Raw genomic sequence first — 20345 nt, 5'->3', positions numbered from 1 at the left:
GAGAAAAATTTGCTCTACCACTCTAATGAGAGTTTTGATTTTGTTCTATTTAATTTTCTATTCCATGATGAGCTATGCCATGGATATTATTGTCACTTTGGTCTCATTGTCCCGTTGGGTCTTTAGTAAGTACACAACCCTAGATCATTTGCCTCGACTTACCTGACTAACAATTGGCCAAATATGAAGTTAAGGTGTGAAGTGGGTCAACATCAAGTCATGAAATAAATTCTCACCGCCCCAAATAAAATAATATTTATTCAGACATCTACTTAAAGGCAAGGACAAAAAGGATTAACATGGCCACACGTACAACCAAATTCTATGATGCTAGAAAGCACATTGCCTTTCACCAAGCTTTGAATAAGCCAAGTTCATCTTATAACTTAAAACTTGTTCATAATTGTTGATTACTTTTCCAATTGTCACTAAAGAATGGCACAAACCTTCAAGAGTTTTTTCTATGAAGCATTAAATTGTATAATTGTTTCTCCTCCTAACTCGTGAGCTAGGAATTTCATGTAAACACGTAGAGACAAGCCATGGAGCTGTCCTAACTTTATGTACTAGCACATGGCATTTTAATGAGATCAAACTCTCACATGGTAACTTCCCACTTTGCATCCGTTATCCTGCCAACAAAGACCCATCAGAGGATGTAAAAAGTGCAATGTGCCATGTAAAAGAAGACTTGGAACTGCCTTTTGAACTTCTTCTTTGGCAGGCACATCATCAGAGGCCCCCCATTGCCTACCTTTGAGAAGAGAACCCAATCCATAGGTTGCTGTACATGCTGACCTTGGCAAAATCCATCAGTAGCACTTAATACTTGGACAACAAAAGCCTCCCATATACATGACTAAATATATCCCTATAAAAGTTGTCTCACCTGTGTAGCTTAGTAAAGGAAGGGAATAACTGCCTTGCGCGATGGAGGGTACTCATCAAACTTGGCTCGGTACCACCGATGTGTATCATCAGCAGCTATCGAAAGGTTTAAAACCTGTGCCAATGCAAACAAAATCATTTAACTTGCTCCCTATAATTATTTTTCAGAAGGACGATGCTCAAAGGGTGTTGTCGGGGTTCCAGCTCTTAACCTCTTCGGTAAGGCCAGTCAAGAGCTAACCTCAGGCAAGAGATGGCTTTACCAAGTCACTTCTCGACATATACATCAATGACGTGTTACAATAGGCACTCAGGCAAGGGCCCTTTGACAATGTTCTACTTTTTCTTATCCACACATTCAAACATAACATGAAGCACATTTTATTGGTTTATATTTATCACCCGAAATTTCCAATACTGTATTAGAGCAGTTACCAGTAACACAAAAAAATAGCTTACCACAAATACGAATAATAGCCAAGCATCAAGGTTTTGGCCTCCAGTTGCCACAATGAAACTGATATAGATCACCTGGAAAAGATCCCCCCACAAAAAAAAGCATCCATAACCTCAGCCTCAGGTTAAAAGCTTATTTCTCTTTCCTATTTCTTGATCTTTCCACTACCCCAAGTATCTCTTCTATCACTTTCAACTTTTGTACTCATTTCTATGTTTACTTTGTACTCATTTCTATAATTTTTCCAATTTTACTTCAGATATAATATTAGTCTTTAGACATCCCATTTCCTGCCAATGAGGTGATAGCTCAAGTGGTAAAGATGCTTGTCTAGGACCAGGAGGACCTGGGTTCAAAACCATACAAGGTAGCTTCCTTGGTGGCATTGCCTACAGGCGGATAAAAACTTCGGGTATGCACATACAGGCAACGAATAACAATAACTACGGGAGGATCTTGGGTGCCTTCAATGGCCTGGATACCACAAGATCTCCGGTCAGTATCTACTGCTGATTGGTGTGACCAGAATGGTAACTGAGGAACCAATTTCCAGGGGATGATCTGCAACGCATCCCTATTTGCATGTATGGCACGATCGATGGATATCCCCTTATCCAAAAACGTGAGACTCTGCCTCCAATAGCACATCAACTATGCCACATGTGAGATAGCACGGCTCTCTCCTTATATCTTATATGAGACATCTCTATCAGACTCCTCCAGAGTCCATTCAAATCACAACCCGTGTCCAAGCAAGACCTTGCACGATCCCATAAGACATATAAGAATAAAGTCTGACAGAGGTTGCTGGCAAGCTCACCACCCAACCATAGCTCTGTCCAGAGCTTCCCCCAAGCTTGAGGCTAGACCTAGACCAACCCCACACGTCACCCAAACCGAGGTGTCCCATACTACTGGAGCCCACTATCCAAGTGTGTGGCTAGAGTTTGGTCATGGCCTGCTGATATGAAATCCTCCCAACTGGAGGTAACCAATTATTAGCAATCCACTCACTTGTAGCTTGGAATCAGTAATAAAAGCATTCTTAAGTCACTTTATACTAAGCCCAATGATCATAAGCCTAACAACAAAGCCAGCCTGGTCGTGTTCTTTAAGCACATAACACATCCACTATGGTGATTCATGGCGGAAACATTGGTACAATTCGGTCCGGAACCTATGACCACTCTTCTAATTAAATGTTGATGGATCATGACCTATATGTTGCATGCTAAGCCAAAGCGTGCTGTAATGCCAATTAACGCACAAAGAAAAGGGGGAAAGATTCACTTAATCTGCTGAATATATTAACTGAATGAATGAATATTTGTATTGTTCAGATCTGGACTCCTAAATGCCGAATGCGGTATTGATGCATGTGACTTGACTGTGCTTGTTGCTCTCCAAAGCTACACCCTGCTGTGCCGGGGCTGGTAACTGCTGATCCAGGGCAGAGGCTTGCATATCCAACTCTAAATGCTCTAATTACTAACCCAAACCTTGCTATATACAGGGAAAATTCTGGTCTGACTAACTATAGTCAGCCAAACTTTTGCAAGCCCAAAAATACTGTTATAAAAGTCTGTTTAATGTGCTCATATTGGGCTGAAAAGGTGCCCAACCCTTGGCCCCCTGGCCAGGTTGGTCCAAAACTGCCTACTAGACTGTAAGATTATGATCATGTGTCACCAAATTGATTAGTGTATGTGACACTAACAACCGAAAGAAAGTGTAACCTTCTTGGCTTTTGCCACAACTCCGAAGTCTCCTCCAAAAAGATGACAATTCTCCCAATAAGGCAGTCTTATCATCACGACCCAATTGGAAAAATCAAGTTGTATAAAGCGTCTATTTTTTGTCTTAAAAATGCTACCGTACGAGATTTCAATTTGGCTTCAAAAAATCTCTTTTGATCGTGTTTCAAGTCAATGGCTTACATGGTAAAAATCAAGAAATAATTTAAGAAAGATATCATAACGATACTCACAAACTCTGCAAAATAGTGCGCAGACGAGACATACTCAAACCAATCTCCATATGGGATCTTGTATACATGGGCATCTTCCTTATTCCCCCCTTTGTTTGATCTCAAGGAAGCCTGTAAGGTAAACATGATTAAAACAGCAAGGATTCCTTCACGTATAGAATAGAGAAAATTTCATGTTCTTATGAGACTTGCCAGTATAACATGACAGCGGTATTGATGAACCCAGCCCCAAATGAAAATAACACCACCTATCCAATAAAGCCATCCTATTTGCAGCAAGGGGTTCCATCCTTGCATATTGAATTCGAATTTGTCAATGCCATGCCTATTTTGCAGTGTTTTCACCAGAAATTCTTTAGCTCTTGGGAATAATGACAAAGGAACCAAGACATAATATCTGCACAGAGCAACCATTATCATTGATGTCATTGATGTTTCCAAGAACACCCTCTCTCTCTCTCTCTCTCTCTCTCTCTCTCTCTCTCTCTCTCTCTCTCGCCATCAAGAATGCTGAGAAGGAAGAAGGGGAGATCAATGACCACACTCTCACGGCCATCAAAGAAGAGATCTCCAAGGAGATCACAAAGGACATGGAAGGAAAGCTCGAAGCCAAGCAGTCAGGATGGGTCGAGGTGGTGAAGAAGAACATCCGTAAACAAGTGAGGGAGGAGACTCAAAGGGAAGAACACCAAATCATTCACACCACCATTGAGGAGGAGAAGATGAGGCATGCCCGCCGCCTCAACATTCGAGTCACAGGTATAGCCGAGACACCCGACTCCACCCCCGAGAAAGTAATAAAATCTTTCTTTCTTTCTCTCTCTCTCTCTCTCTCTCTCTCTCTCTCTCTCTCTCTCTCTCTTGATGCAGCGCTATTACCTCTCACCTGCCAGGAAATTAACCAACTCATCCAAGCCAACCTCTTCAGACTAGAGACATGGCTGGACCCACGCTTCTTATGAAGATGCAGTTTTACTGGGACCACTTTATGAAGTTGGATGGTTTCATTCAAAAGCCTCGCTATCTTCAAAGACACATGTGACATGAGGATTGCCACCCGGCCGAATAAGAGTCATTGCATTGCCTACAGTGGAGACTGTGTGGGCAGAGGGCATTGCTAGAGAAAATGCGATTTGCCAATTCTTTTCACTAGAGGTCAAGACACAGGATCACTATCTTTTTTGATACCGAGATACAAGGGAGGTTTCATTGCCTCTTCAGGGAGGAATTCGACCCCTTCTCACAGTTCATTGATTTTCCACACCAGCAATGCCTGGGACTCTACCTGATGGAGCTGTGCCACCAGAAAGATCCGCTATGCAGAGAGACACAGATGCAGACCCAAATACATCAGAGCCCCCCATCACGAGTTTCTTTCATGTGACCTGGGTGAAGGAACCCACCGACGACTACGAGGGAGCTCTGACCCAATGCCCCTGACACCACGATTCCTGCCACCACAGTACCTCTTGAGACTCAAGGATGAGTTTCGAGGGTTGAAACAGTGTGCAACTGGTGATTCAACACACGAATAATGCCACGAATCACGCTATAAAGTTGCGTAAGAAGAGGTTGGGAGCCTTCCTTTACAGGTTTGACTCTCAACTTCTGTGGAACATCAGCTCCAACAGAACATCAAGATGAAGTAAAATCAAGGTAAACTCCACCTTCCAACCTTCCACGCCCAAGCCTCCAAATGCTGGCAATAAAGCACCATCCTCAGGGTCCACCCCGACGCAGGGTCCTGAGCTTCTAGCTCTAGGTCCACTGAGACCACACCTAAGGTTACAACTTACTCCAAAGCCAAGGAGGGCACTCGCGGGCGCCGCGGGGCGCGGGGGGGGGGGCGTGGAAGGATTATCTCAGTCTGAGAGGGCTCAATATCAGCAAGAGAACTTTTGTTTGCAGTGCCATACCATTGGGCACACAAGCAAGAATTTTCCTAGGAGACCTGCTGCCCCAAACCCTGACCTAGCTCCAGCCCCGACATCCACGGCAACTGCAGTCAATGGTCCTTTGCCACCATCTTCCTCGGCACATGCCATTGGTGCCATTCTTGGCAGCACTGTCATTTTGTTCAACACGGGCAGCACCCATTACTTCAATCGGTTCCGTTTTTTTACATCTCTTAATCTTATCTACATTTCTTAAAACAAGGAGATTCACCATTTCTTACTAATCTGGAGTTACCAAGGAAATGCTAGTTTATTTGAGAGTGCCCAAGAGTTCTTAGACATTATGTACGGGAAAGGTTGGGAAGTTATCCCTAGGTACTATGGACCTTACAGGATCTTGAAAAAGATTAGTGAGGTTGCTTATAGATCCGAATGTGAAAGTCCATCCAATCATTCATGTCAATTGACTGAAAGAGATGGTGTGAGCTGAGGATAACCTTTGTCACGTGCATGCCCATGCCATGGCTAAATCTCCGGCATGAACAGCATAATCCCTGATTAGGATAATCAGTTAGGACAGCATTTAGGTCATCTTCAGTGCCATCATCGTCAGTGGTATTATCATCAGCAGAAACATCAGTACCATCATCATCAGTAGCAACATCAGCATCATCATCAGCTTCAGCACCATCATCGGCAGCATCAGTATCAGTAGCATCATCATCATCACCATCAGCATGGAGTGCATGGGACCCCTGTAGACACCTTGTTGGCAGCCAGAAGGAGATCAAGCAGCAGGCGGAGTAGCACCTAGTTGAAGGCCAGCAATGTGGGGCAAGCAGCAGAAATAAATGCAGTTTTTTATGGCATTTAATGCCTAACTTCTTGTCCAATACTGGCTGACAGCATCTGTTGCTGGCCGGCCAGCTTCTCCAACATTCAAAAAAGCATCAAGTCATAATTCAGCAATGATTCAAGTCATTCATCAGTTCATTCATCATAGAAGTCAGTAGAAGCATACGTAGGGGCCAGAGGTCACCCCTCCGGAGCTGACCAAGGGCCTAAGCCACGTACAAAAATTTTAGAAACCTTTTAGTACCATATTAAATACAGAAAACCATGACACCAATCTCTCTCTTCTACTCTCTCCTCTATCTTAATCATGTTTAAATCAGCATCTTGTTCTTAAACACGCTTAGGACTGTGGATCAATACAGCAAGGCTTCCGTGCGGCGTGCATGCAACATTGGTATCAGAGCATTCAGGCTCAGCCACCAAGGAGGTGCATAGATCCAGCAAAAGAATGCAACAAGTTAGCAGATGGAGTGGTCTGCAACACGCAAAGCTAGAAGAAGCATTCCCTAAGGGTATGTATGTAGAACCAATAAATCATTAAGCTCTCAGATCAGTTCCAAAGGCCTAGCAACAGTCATGATCAATTCCGGCAAGTAACCCACCCCTGTATAAAGGGTAAGGGATAGCAAGCATGGAGACAGTAGTGGAACAGTTGCTCAGTTCTTCAGCAAGACTTGGAAGTGGAGATCAAAAGTGGAAGGTGATTAAACAAAAAATATTAAAGTCAAGGTCAGAGTCAGAAGTAGCAGTTTAAAGTTAGATGTTCACGAAGGAAAAATGACAAAGAGTGTCCACACATCATCAAGTTTAGTAAGAGGGGATGACACGTGCATGCCCGTGCCATGGCTAATCTCCGGCATGAACAACATAATCCTTGATTAGGATAAGCAATTAGGACAGCATTTACGTCATCTTCAATGTCATCATCATTAGTAGTATTATCATCAGCATAAACATCAGTAGTAGCAACATCACCATCATCAACTTCAGCACCATCATCATCAACATCATCATCATCACCATTACTGTCATGGCCCTGTGAAAATGGAACAGCACAAGTGTGGGCATGGTGGTTGCTGAGCCAAAATATTAAAATATTCGCATTTGGGGTGCCCGAACGAATGAGAATGATGTGTGGACACTTCAGATGTGAAAGGGGACAAAAACATTAATGTTTTTAATGTTTTATTGAAGGTTGCCCCTAGGCCTTAGTGGCCCCTAGGGAACTTTAATTATTATTAAAGTTGGGGCCCTAGGACAAGTTTGGGGAGGGAGCAACTCCACTTTTGGAGTGCATGCCTCTCTCTCTTCTCTCTCTCTCTAGCTTTTTGGGGGTCGTGTAGGCTCAAGCGTGGAGAAGGAGAAAGGAAGCAAGTCGACTGCTGTTTTTGCTGGTTTTTGCTGCTGTTTTTCTGTGCAAACTTGCCCGTACAGCCCACGTGTGCAGGCCGTACAGAGTTGTACGACTGCAAGTGCAGTACGGCTGCTGCAGATTTGCTCTGCTGGTACAGGCGGCGTTGATAGAGGTTGAGCAGGTACAGGCAGCGCTGTGGGTACTGCTGAGGCTGTACTGCAGGTACAACTGTACGGACAGCAAGTACAGATATCTGTACGACTGCTGACAGGTGGCTGTGCTGCAGGTACAGAACTGTACCATCAGGTACAGTCGGGTACAGTAGGCGCACCAGAATACTCAAGCGACAGTAGAACCATCCGTACAGTTCTGTACGGACAGATTCAGACAGGTGTGCAGAGGCTGTACGGACAGGTGCAGTGCTGGATTACTGACCTATACGGACAGATACAGCATCTTCAGTTGCACACAGAGTTTTTCCCAGAGCTTGGTTGGTGCAGAGGTCAAGTGATAGCAGGGGAAACAATACAGACAGTCGTTGTCAAGTGCAGACTGGTACGAACTGCTTCACGGGTGCAGAACCACGTGCTAACTTGGTAAGCTCTGAGCTTGTTCATCTGTCTTTCTTTCCATTGGCTTATGTCTGTTGCAGATTTGTGCTATCTGGCCCCTTGTGAGAGGAGGGGTATGGCAGATTGAAAAGGGTGGAAACAAAGACTGGGCAGTGAATGTATGTTTGTGCTGAGTTGTTGAATCATGTGCATGAGATATGCCAGATGTATGCTCAAGGTTGTCCTGCTAAATAGTCTTGGCTGATCAGAGGGAAGCACAGAGTGTTGCTTTGAGACACAGATCTGTGTGTGTGAATTCCTCTGTGCTAAGAGGTATTGTGGGCTGCCAGATTGGACATACAGGTGTATTCTCTTGGCTGGCTTTGTTGTACTCAGCCTTACATATTTTTGAAATTGAATAAAGAAATACCGCAAGGAGTGCCAAGCTTTGGGGCCAACAGGTGTCGTTCTATTTTTCAAATTTGGGGCACTCTAGCTCCAATCAAATTTGTTTTCATATCTGGACTACAAGTGGAAAGGTGACTGCTAGTCTACCGCACTTTGGTTTTTACCAGAGGCCGGTTTCAAGGTTCCGTTGCCGGGACCAATCATCAACTTTCTAAAGGGGGTGAGCTCGTGGTTGCCTCAAGGAAAGTCATCGCTGAAAGATTCAGCACCATGTCTGATACAGAAGATGAGTACTTTTATCATGAAGAGGAAAAGCAAGAGACCTCTCCTGAGAGAAATGTATCTGAGGATATTCTTGTGGGAGAACAGGCTGCAGATGATGAGCATTATGAGGATGTAACACAACCAGAAGATGTACTTGGTAAAGAGGATGATGATGCTCGGTTTAAAGATCGTTTGGCTAGAGTTATGGATGTATTTATGCAGCTCACTCAAAGTGAGAAGTTTGCTGAATTTATGAGATCCCGTACAGAGCCCGAAAAGAAGAAGAAGAAGGTGCGTTCTAAGAACCTTCCTCAGGGTCATAGTGGTGCCATCCCACAGGATCCATCTTTTGGCCAGTTTCCGAACATGCAGCATGCTTATGGTGCAAACTCACAGAGTTCCTTCTTTGGACAGCCATCTGTTCCTCAACAGACTATGCATCCAGGTTATTTTGGTGGTGGCTCGGTGTTCCAATCTATGACTAGGGGTTATCCTCAGGGAGGCATGGGTATGTCAGGGCCTCTTGGAGCTAATTTTCAGCCTGGTATGCAGGGGAATATGTATGGTGGTATGCAGTCCGGTATGCAAGGAAATATGTTTGGGGGCATGCAACCTGGAATGCAAGCAAATATGTATGGTAGTATGCAGCCAGGTATGCATAATGGAATGTTTGGAAACATGGCTGGAATGTATGGCATGCCAGGTGTGGGAATGGGAAATGCTGACCCTATGATGGGCATGAATGTTGGGGGCAGCAATCTTGCGAAGCCACTTCCATATGATAATCTATCGGCTATGGGTAAGGTGAAAGACTATAAGGAAGGGGGAGCTGCTGTGAAGTTTGATACATTCAGTGGGGCCAAAGACAAATTAAAAGCACTCACCTTTTTACAGCAGTTTGATGCTGCTTTTTCTGGTGGGAATTACACAGAGTCCTCTAAAGTGAGGAAAGCTGCCACTTTTCTCAAAGGCAATGCATTGCAGTGGTGGTCTACTCTTCTTCTGCAGGGCATAGCACCCACTACTTGGGTACAATTTAAACAGGTCTTCTCTTCCGTATGGCTCACATCTACATTTGAGGTGGATGTTATGACTGCATGGCACAAGTTGGATGCTTCAAAGTGTGAAAATTTGGAAGATTATAACAAGAAGTTTTGGGAAGCTTTACTCCCAGTGACTTCTTACCGTGCAGTGCCTTTGTCTGAGCAGATAGAGAAGTATTGTTGTGGGCTGCCCAAAGAGGTGCGAGATTACTGTATCAAGACTCGAGTAACGAACATGTCATAGATAAAAACTGCTATGACAGCTAATGCGTTACTCACTGGAGGTTCATCTGGGTTTAAAGGCAGTAAGAACTTGAGCAAGAAAGCTGAAAAATCTGGGCATGCTTCTCGTGATGCTAAAGGGTCTTCAGAGACGAGGTATAAGAAGTTGCCAATGCCCAAGAGGACTTCTGAGGAAAGACAGGCTTTGAGAGATGCTCGGAAATGTTTTTACTGTACTGAAGAGGGGCATATGTCATTTAATTGTCCCAAGAGAAAATCCCAAAAGGACTCTGACAATAAAGGAGAGCCCAAGTCAAAGAAACCAAAACCTTCTGCAGGGTTAGTTCCTGATCTTGTGGGGGAACAGCCAGGTGGTGAAGAGACAGAGTTGTGCAGGGCATGGGGCAAAGTGAGAGATCAGAATGCCTTGATATTCTTTGACACAGGTGCTAGAGCCAACTTCATTTCACCAGATTTGGCTGGCCGCCGATTGGGGATCCGTGCAGAGGAGATGGGGCCGTTATATGAGGCTAACATGGCTTGTCCAAGGTATGCAGAACCCGTTACTCCTATCATTGGGAAGCTTCGGCTTGCAGGGTTATGTGGACAGCGAAGAGTTTTTCATCATGCCTTTGGCTGGCTGTGACGTTTTGTTGGGTATGCCATGGTGCCACAGAGTACATGTGGTGGTGGATACATACAATAGGAAAATCACTCTGACTCATAGAGGGAAAGAACATGTATTGGATGTGAAACTTAAAGGGGAATCTGTTCCTGTTGTATCCGCTTCAGCAATTTCTTCAGTAATGAAAAAGCATCTTTCTGCGTACTTGATTTATGTAAAGGATGCTCAAGATGATGAGTCTAAGTCTAATTTGTCTATGTTAGATAAGGACAGGACTGATTTCTTATGTGGGTTCCAAGATTGTTTTTCCGAGTCATTGCCAGGAGAACTTCCTCCTGAGAGGCCAGAAGATCATGCCATTGATCTAATTCTTGGTAGTACTCCACCGAATAGACAGCCGTACCGTGTTAGTGTAGCCCAACAGGAAGAGATTATGAGTCAAGTGCAGGAGCTTTTGAATAAAGGGTTGATACAGCCTAGCTCATCACCCTTTTGCTCACCTGTACTCTTGGTGCAAAAGAAGGATGGTTCTTGGCGCATGTGTATTGATTACAGAGCGCTGAACAAGAACACCATCAAGAATCGATTCCCCATACCGAGGATCGATGACATTTTGGACCGCTTACAGGGCTCCATAGTCTTTAGTCGTATTGACTTGAAAAGCGGGTACCATCAGATACGTATTAGACCCGAGGATGTGCATAAAACAGCATTTCGAACCACGTTTGGGTTGTATGAGTTCTTGGTTATGCCCTTTGGTTTGACAAATGCACCTGCCACATTTAACAGAATGATGGACCGGATTTTCAGGCCTCATAGAGCGTTTGTGGGCACATTCTTTGATGATATGATTGTGCATTCACAAACTGAGGAAGAGCATAGAAGGCATTTGGCCATTGTGTTTGCAGAACTCAGGAACCATAGGCTGGTTGTTAATGGCAAGAAGAGTGAGTTTTTCTTGCAAGAGATACATTTCTTGGGGCATATTGTGTCTAAGCATGGAGTCCGTATGGATCCAGCAAAGGTGGAAGCAATTCTTAATTGGCCAGATTTGAGGACCGTGCATGATGTACGTAGCTTTCTAGGATTGTGTTCCTATTACAGGCGGTACATACGGTACTTTGCTGAAATTGCTTTGCCCCTTCATGCCTTGACAAAGAAGGCAACTCCGTTTAGATGGGCTGATCGGGAAATTACAGCATTCAAAAAGCTCAAAGAAAAGCTTACTTCGGATCCAGTATTGGTATTACCGGACCTCCGAAAGGCTTTTGTTGTCCAGTGTGATGCATGCGGAAGTAGCATTGGGGCAGTTCTCATGCAAGAGGGACATGTGATAGCCTATGAGAGTAGAATATTGCAAGATACCGAGAAGCATTTACAGGTTTATGAGAAAGAGATGTTGGCTGTAATTCACGCTCTTTCTACATGGAAACACTACTTGCTTGGGGCTGATTTCACTGTGCAAACAGATCATCAGACCTTACGTTATTTCCTCACGCAAACTAAGCTTTCAGAGAAGCATACGTGTTGGGCAAACTTTTTGTCTATGTTTCACTTTCCAATGCACATCTGACCAAGATCATGTACGAGACTTGTACACCTGACCTTGGACACTTAGAGTGGAACCTTGGTTGACTCGTCTTGGACTGGGGCTCACATGGGACTAGGTCCTACACCTACTCTAATGATATGTCCACGTGGCATCCAAGTGCAGGATACACATGACATCCCCTTTTGCTTAACTTGATGTAAGTTGCATAGCGTCCAGAGTGTCCGTCAATAAAGCCAGATAGTTGTCAAAGAATTCTTTGTCAAGCCAACCTGCTATGTAAGTCCCTCAGTCTTGAAACTTTGTGAGGAACTATCTTTGTCTTTGGCTGGAGCCGTTCTTGAAGCGGTGCAGAAGAATTTGCTCGGGAATCATCACTTCATCTTCGTCAACAATGTCTAGTTCCACTTCGTCTTGAATCTCTGAAGGGATTGCACCTACATATGGTTTTAGCCAACTAACATTGAACAAATCGTGCATAGTCCAACTCAGAGGTAACTTCAACTTCATCGACACCTCATTGATCTTTCTCTGAATAGAAACTGGACCAAAGCTTCTGAAAAATAACTTTGGGCACTTGCCCACCTATTTCAACTATTGCTTCATAATCCGAAGATAGACTCGATCTCCTTCCAAGAACTTCACATCCCTTCGATCTTTATTGGCCCGTCGAGTGTAGGCCTCTTGCACTTTAAAGTCAACCTATCTTTGACTAATTCCAGGATCTCCTGGTAAGACTCCATCAATTTGTTCGCTTTAGGGACTGACGATGAGATTCTAGTCAATAGGGACCGGAATGGTCTTCCAAATGCTTCTTTATAAGGAGTCTTGCCAATAGCTGAAGAAAATGAATCATTCAAAACTGTTGGAACTAAAGGCAAATAAGATTCCCACTTACCTTATTGATCGTGGACAAAACACTTCAGCACGTCAAAGGCCAACTCATTGTAATTTTTTGTCTGGCCATCTGTCTGTGGGTGAAATGCATTGAAAAATTCAATTAGTATCAAAATTATCAAACGATGCCCTCTAGAAATGACTAGTAAACTTGCCATCACGGTCCAACACTATGGTCCTAGGAATCCCACCAATCGGGTACCAATGCCAAATGAACAAGCGGGCAACGTCTTCGGCAGTCACATTGGCCTACATGGAATAAGCAAAACAAATTTGCTAAATCTATCAACAATAGTCAAACACTGCATGTTACACTTACCACGACTGGAAGATAAATTTGTCACAAAATCCATAAATATATCTTGGAAAGGTCCCAAGTAGTGATTGAAGTAACCTTGCTTTCTTTCCACATTTCATGTAAGCCTCTTGCGCAAATATGTGGGACCGGAGTCTAAAGAGCCGGTTATGGAAGATCCACCTGAAGTGGATGAGCTGGAAGAGGTGTTATAGCCAGAGTAACTTGTGTTTCACAAGGAGCGTAAGCTTGCACCTGGCAAACTTCAAAGACGCTACCTTGTGAAGTTTAAAAATTATTCACCCATGGACGCTAAATGGATGGATAGGGTATACTTCCAAGAGTATCCGTAGCTCCTAGAAGCATACTTGGAAGCTTTTCAGTTCCGATCAACTGTTTAGAAGCCGGGGGGTGTCACTAATTGGGATATTCTGTACGCTAAATGGATGGATAGGGTATACTTCCAAGAGTATCCGCAGCTCCTCGAAGCATACTTGGAAGCTTTTCAGTTGCGATCAACTGTTTAGAAGCTGGGGGGTGTCACTAATTGGGATATTCTGTACGCTTCTAGACCTATGGATGGGCTCCATAGTGTGGACATGACACCTCGTGACGGGGGACTTACGTCTATGTTAAGCATCATGTGGACTGGCACCTCATGGTAGGGGACTGATGTCTACACTGGCCCCTGGGAGCCAATAGAGTGGATATGAGAGACTTGGGATTTTGGTCCGCGCCCATGTCCAGATTACGGTATTCCGGTTGGCCTGGCGATGTAATATCTACGCCCAAGATGACCGCCTACTGCTAAATAAAAGGGAGATTGACTAATACATTATTGTGCATGGCATACTTGCGTGCCTAGTACTGTTTTCCATGAAATATTTTGCTGCTTACAAGATCTGTGTGTCTAGTTTACAGCCAAGGGACACCCTCTCGTGAACTGTACGCGTGAATTTGTATTTGACCTCGCTTGTGAGCTGTAGACAAGTGGTAGGTGTGACCTCTCGTGAGCTGTAGACAAGTGGTAGGTGTGACCCTAAACTCTTTGTTTAAGCTTATCTGTATTTTAGCTCATTGTGTTTCTTTGCAAGTCCACACCTCATTAAAGTACGGTCGACAACCTATAAGTGAGTTTGGGCATCCACACTTCATTAAAAGCTGGGCAAATAGGTTACAAGTGAGTTTGGACACTTATTGGATGGCGGCCAGCCAAACTCTCATAAATCAAGCACTCTTTTGAGTAAAAGAGTGTGGACAACGTATTGGGCATCCTCTCCACATATGGCTTTGGTTGAGGTGGCCCAATGGCCACCCACTATCCATATGGAAAGGCTTATCCTCTCCCTCTCTTCAAGGGAATTAGGCGCCTACTTCATGAGGAGAAAATGGAAGGCAATGTTCAGCATAACCAGTCCATACACTTTTTGGCATGGTTTCTTGCTTCTCCAACTCTTGGAACAGCTGGGAAATGAGTGCCACTGATGTCCAGCCTTGGGAGTCCTCTTCAGCTCCTCTCTCTTGGATATCTACATGCTGAAAATGCTTTGGAGCATTTCTATCGGTGACAATTTAATCGAAAGCTCATTTCTTCTCTCAAAACCAAAAAATTCAGCCGTAAGAGCTCTCACAAATTCTTTCTACCTACTCTATATCCACGTGCTCGACCATTAAGGTCTTCTATGGCCCGACCTAGCACACACATGCTTGTGTATGGATGCCAATGGAGCATAGCTGCTTGTGGCAAGATACTGGGGATTGGGGAGTGAGGTTCTTCCCGACAAAAGCTGTGGAATCAACCTCTACTTCGACAAAACATGTTTACAAATGTTTTCATTGTAGGGATGTCATTGGAAATCTGGCATGTGATGCCCATGAAACTTGTATCTTGAGAAATCCTTGATAATATAAACATATTACAAGGGGGTCGGCCCTTTATGGCCCTATTGCAATGTCATTTAAATTTCAACATTGTTATCTCATTTGGTTTTGTGCCATTTCATCTTGTTTAATAGTATTTAATAGTTTTAAGTGTGTAACAAGATTGTGCTCAGCCCTACTTGGGTCTATTACAGTGAAGACATGAACTTATGGAAGGGTGGTAATCTTGCTGAGTGTTCTCTGACCTCATGGAAAGGAAATTGATCTAGCGAGTATTGGGATACTGCCTGAACAGCATTAAGCTAGAGGGTGTGATCACGTACTAGCATTCGGGAGACTTAGTCTACGGACACAAAGACATAATTATGATATCTGGGCTTATGGGAATGTTTCATCTCGTCCATTTATTTGGGACATGAATTCTTTCACTCGTATTGGATTGATGTCACTAGCCTAGACATTTCCCAGTATGAAAGGCTATTGAACCTCTTGGTGGAAGCATTGTTTACTATGGCTCTGGTTGGATGCTAGAGATTGGCAGCAGAGCTGCTACACTTGAACAGTGATGCTCTTATGGCTCTGGTTGTGTCAGTACACTGTGAATTGTTATTCATGTGACTACAAAGTGAATTGTTATTTATTGGCTTCTTGCATCATATATATACTCATTCTGGACTTATACAATTGTGGACAACTGTTTATAAGACGGAGGGGATGTCACCGTTTGGTCCTTTTACCAGCTTTGATCACTGTTTCGGGGGAATTCCACACACAAACTGGAACCAAGATGAGAACGGGGATTTTCCACAAAAGAAGGGTTCAGCTCAAGGATAAAAGCATTGAAGTTTGGTCACTCAACAAGAGCTTCTATGAGCTTTGGATATCATAAAAAGCTTCATGGGCATTGGCTGAGATTCATCCCATATGGTGACACATTGTATCTGCCATCTCGCTTCCCATAGCATTGTTAGCTAGTACTCTCATGAATTCACAGAATTACTTTTGGTCTCATAGACCCTTGTGGTCTCTTGTAGATGTTAATCTCTCTCTCTCTCTCTCCCTCCCTCTCTCTCTCTCTCTCTCTCTCTCTCTCTCAGATCATTTGGCGTCACCACATTCCTGAATGGCTATATCATGACGGAGCCATCTTTATTCTTGGTTAGCTCTTAAAAATTTGAATGTTCTGTTGTACTGAATAGAAAACTCCTTTCATGGGGGTGGGGGGATGAATAAAGGTCAACTTTTCATTTTGGCAATTTGGTCAATATAATGACTGTTATTGCTGCAAAACTATATATAAAGACCCCATATCCCCTCATTTTTCCATGAGGCAGTATCCAAAATCTGACCTACAATTCTATGTGCCATCTATGCTCTGCCTTAGCAGCAAAGTCTGTTCTGAGCCCCTCAGCAGTTTTATTCTTCTCATTTGAGCATTCACTCTTGTATGTGAAAGCCATGTGTGCCAAGTATGCGTTTGTTGTTTACACCACAAACTGTAATTTTATTGTAAAGCACAACCTTAACTTAAAGAGAGAGTCTACTCTCATAAAGCCAACTATATCGTGCACAGCCTAGGCTACATGCTCCACAAGTCAGCCAGAAAAAAACTAGCTTATTATCATAAACATTCAGTTTTTGTGTGAAAATTTTGGAAAAAAAATACTCACATTAAGCCAAGGAGATAGGCAAGGACATGCATTCGAGCAAAGTGACTAAACTTTGACACATATATGGATTCATAGAGCCTTCTCAAAAGTTGCATTTCAAAGAGAAACAATAAGAAAACAACCCTCCATGCCTCTTGATTTCCCATCTCGAATGCTGACATTATAGTGGGCTTCACACATGTGTAGGCAAGCATCAACAAGAGGAGGGAGCCATTAAAAATTGTCCCAATTGTGTAGAAGTGAAGAAATAGTCTCTGTGGAACTGTGTATTTCTGCAAAACCACCCCCCCACCAAACCAAAGGAAAAAAAAATAGATCTTTAAAAAATAAGCCATCTCTTTCAAAGTGGTTACAAAACTCTTTCTCGCCCCTACTTTTGTAAAAGTCAGGCCTTTCTTTTCTTTTTTTTGCTTGCAGACTAAAATACATTAAAATAATTTAATATTTGCTCTCTCTCTCTCTGGATATCAGCATAGTGGATGCCGCGGGTCTACCACAGGATGCCTCAGCTCCGCCCCATCCCCAACGAGTTACTTTAGAACGACCTTACACGCTTCGATGTACCCGGACTGGACACCAACCACAATCTTCCGTCAGCTCCAGATCCAGGACATGCTCCACTGCCATCACACCACCCTCCCATGTACCGTGATAGACGGGTACCTCTCAGCCATACTCAATAACCCCGTGCTCGACATACTTGAGAGAGGAGTCTCTTGTACTAGTGCTTATATCCAATGTACTTCCCCATGATGATCATTGAATCAGCCTCTACTTTCAGAGAGCTATGTTATTTGTACTTGTTTTGTTTTACTTTTCCATGATGAGACAGACCACGGATAGCGTTGTATCAGTTTGGTCTCATAGACCGGGTCTTTTTAGGAGACGTTTAATATGACTTTCTTTTCTCTCTCTCTCTCTCTCTCTCTCTCTCTCTCTTACACACACAAGGATTAACCTTTTGAAATAATTTAACCAGCCTTACATATACCATTCTAAACTAATTAAAAGAAGTAAATCAACTATAGTCAAAATGTACATTTCCGTAATACTTATGAGCCTTTCATTTTATTATTTCACATATAGGTAAAGAGCAAAAAAATAATCAATCTTACATATGCCATTCTAAACTATTACATTCCCCTATAACTTATGAGTCTTTCAATTTATTCTTTCACATATAGGTACAACTAACATAAATTCTGATGTTAATCACAGCCTAGATTTATCAATAGTCAAGCCTATATTAACAGCATGATTAACAAGAAGGAGTTCAGACGTACAGGAGGCGATGATGTGGGCTGCAGGAGCTTGCCTCTGGAGAAGATGGAGTGCAGGAAAGGCTGGACGGGGGTGGGTATGAGGGAGAACAGCATGGAGCAGATCAAGACCGCCCAGATGATAGTGGGCACAAGAGGCAAGGAAGCGAGGTGGGAAAGCAGGCGGGCGGCCATTGGAGGACCAAACTGGGGTTCCTATCAGAGGACCAAATTTGGGGTAGCGAGGACCAGATTGGGGTACCCTCAGCTCATGGGTTTCTCCATAGCCTTGTTCGTCTGCAGAAAAGCTTAGCCCAGATGTATGTTTGGCCTCCTGGCGTGGTGTAGGGACTGTTCACATGCTTGTCGCCAACTGTCAACCGAGATCACATTGGTCCAGTCCCCTTGGTGGAAGCCCAGTGGAAGGGTGAGGTGAGGTGCATCCACTCAGATAGCATGGGGAGGGAGTGTTTGGTAAGAAAGTAGCTATATGTCTGTGTTTATATATTTAATATATCACAGCCCTTTTGGTCTGTTTTTTGACGCCCATCTTGGTGTAAAATTGGGCATTTTGAAAGTAAACAAGGTGAAAATTTTGACTAGGAGTGGGGATTGTTGAAATGTACAAGGCAAAATTTATACTGGCTTCCATTACTATCTCTCGAAGACAAATCCAAGTCTACACTAATACGTGGGTTCAATAGAGTTTCGACTGAAGCTAGTGGGTTCCTCATTGGCACGGTATCATTGCCTACCTAGAAATAAGAAGGTATGTGGAGGAATGATCTCACGAGAAGCAATGGTTTGTTCCAGCTTACACTATATTTATGTCACAACATTTATGTCACAATTTGTCCAGATGCAGTCGAAGGTTGATCCATGTATTGGTGTGGCTTCGTGAATGATTTGTTTGCAATAGATGGTTTGAAAGATGTGTTCAAGGTATGAGTAGAACCGCTTTTTAGCTATTATGTTTATGTTGAAGTCCGGTAGGATAATGATAGGCTCATGCATTGTTGTGGCTTCATGAATGATTTGTTTACAAGAGAGATTGGTTGAAAGATGTGTTCAAGGTATGGGTAGAATCGATTCCCCTAGGATAATGATAGGCTCATGCAGATTTATTTTGTGTAAGATTTCTTGTAGAAGCTGTAGGAAAGCATTTATGTTTGCTCTTAGGGATTTGTATATTCCAGTGATGTGCAATGTTGTATGATGTGTTGTTAAATATATCATGTATTAGTGCAATTCCTTCTGCAGCCTTTCTTAGAATCGATTCCCCTAAGATAATGATAGGCTCATGCAGATTTATTTTGTGTAAGATTTCTTGTAGAAGCTATAGGAAAGCATTTATGTTTGCTCTTGGGGATTTGTATATTCCAATGATGTGCAATGTTGTATGATGTGTTGTTAAATATAGCATGTATTAGTGCAATTCCTTTTACGGCCTTTTTTATGCTTTCCAATAATGTTTGGGTTTCGTTGTAGTAAATTGATAGCCTAACCATTGTAGCAGGATGTGTTTTATTATTATGGAATGATGGGTTGTTGTTTAGCCATGGCTCTTGTCTAATGCACGCATTGTGACAAGGTTTTGGTCAGCCAAGATATCGGATAGATGTGCCCTCACTGAAACAGTGTTTATGATTGGATAACTATATGTGAATCCTTATTTTCAGTTTATACATGTCCATTTGGTCGTTAACTATATGTGAATCCTTATTTTCAGTTTATACATGTCCATTTGGTCGTTGATTGGAGGTGAAATATTTCTTGAAGGACAATTTTCTAAATATTAAGCTTTTTCTATCTTGTCAAAAGTAAGAATAAGTTCTTTGGAGTCTTGACTTCGGAGAGTGTTGTGTAAACTAAACCATGGGCTTTGATTTTTGTTGGGCTAAACACCAAGCTTGCCTTAGGCAATCCTTGTACTCTATGTATTGTTCATGCATTAGCTAGATGTATAGGGAATTGTTTTTTTATTGTAATGTTTACAACATTTTTACATAATTGGAACTCCTTTGTAATTTGGCACACGGGCATCGAAGCTTGTGAGACAATGCAAAGATGTTGATTCTCATATCGAAGTTTGCTTCCTATAATTGTGTAGTCAAAGTGCACCCAAACAATGGGTTGTGTCTATGTGGTATCTGCACCCGAACAATGGGTTATGTCTGTGTGGTATCTACATGCTAGAACACATCATAATCACCATTCACTAATCCATCAAGATATCTATGTTGTG

The 20345-nt window shown here is 43.0% G+C and overlaps 1 protein-coding gene across 1 annotated transcript; it reads right to left on the bottom strand.

The window, feature by feature from the left end:
* Positions 1 to 364: 364 nt before the first annotated feature.
* LOC147626816 (polyprenal reductase 2-like) lies at positions 365 to 18565 on the bottom strand. The gene is made up of 8 exons (XM_086815359.1): positions 18125 to 18565; positions 16842 to 17113; positions 3525 to 3729; positions 3333 to 3443; positions 1348 to 1419; positions 895 to 1003; positions 755 to 796; positions 365 to 632 (listed from the first exon to the last, which is right to left on the bottom strand). Exons 1-6 carry the CDS (start codon positions 18293 to 18295, stop codon positions 899 to 901), a joined length of 936 nt encoding a protein of 311 aa, XP_086671485.1. The 5' UTR covers positions 18296 to 18565; the 3' UTR covers positions 365 to 632; positions 755 to 796; positions 895 to 898.
* Between the last annotated feature and the right edge of the window lie 1780 nt (positions 18566 to 20345).

Source organism: Cibotium barometz, chromosome 21, assembly GCF_041138505.1.
Source record: "Cibotium barometz isolate CiBa-2024 chromosome 21, ASM4113850v1, whole genome shotgun sequence".
Lineage (NCBI taxonomy): Eukaryota > Viridiplantae > Streptophyta > Polypodiopsida > Cyatheales > Cibotiaceae > Cibotium > Cibotium barometz.
This window is presented reverse-complemented; position numbering and strand designations above follow the sequence as displayed.

Excerpts from the sequence above, each read along its gene's own strand:
- LOC147626816 (XM_086815359.1), bottom strand. The coding sequence starts at position 18,295 with ATGGCCGCCCGCCTGCTTTCCCACCTCGCTTCCTTGCCTCTTGTGCCC. Across the intron at positions 17,114-18,124 it reads AGCCCACATCATCGCCTCCT|AAATACACAGTTCCACAGAG; the intron begins GTACGTCTGAAC and ends GTGGTTTTGCAG. Across the intron at positions 1,004-1,347 it reads GGCTATTATTCGTATTTGTG|GTTTTAAACCTTTCGATAGC; the intron begins GTAAGCTATTTT and ends GCATTGGCACAG.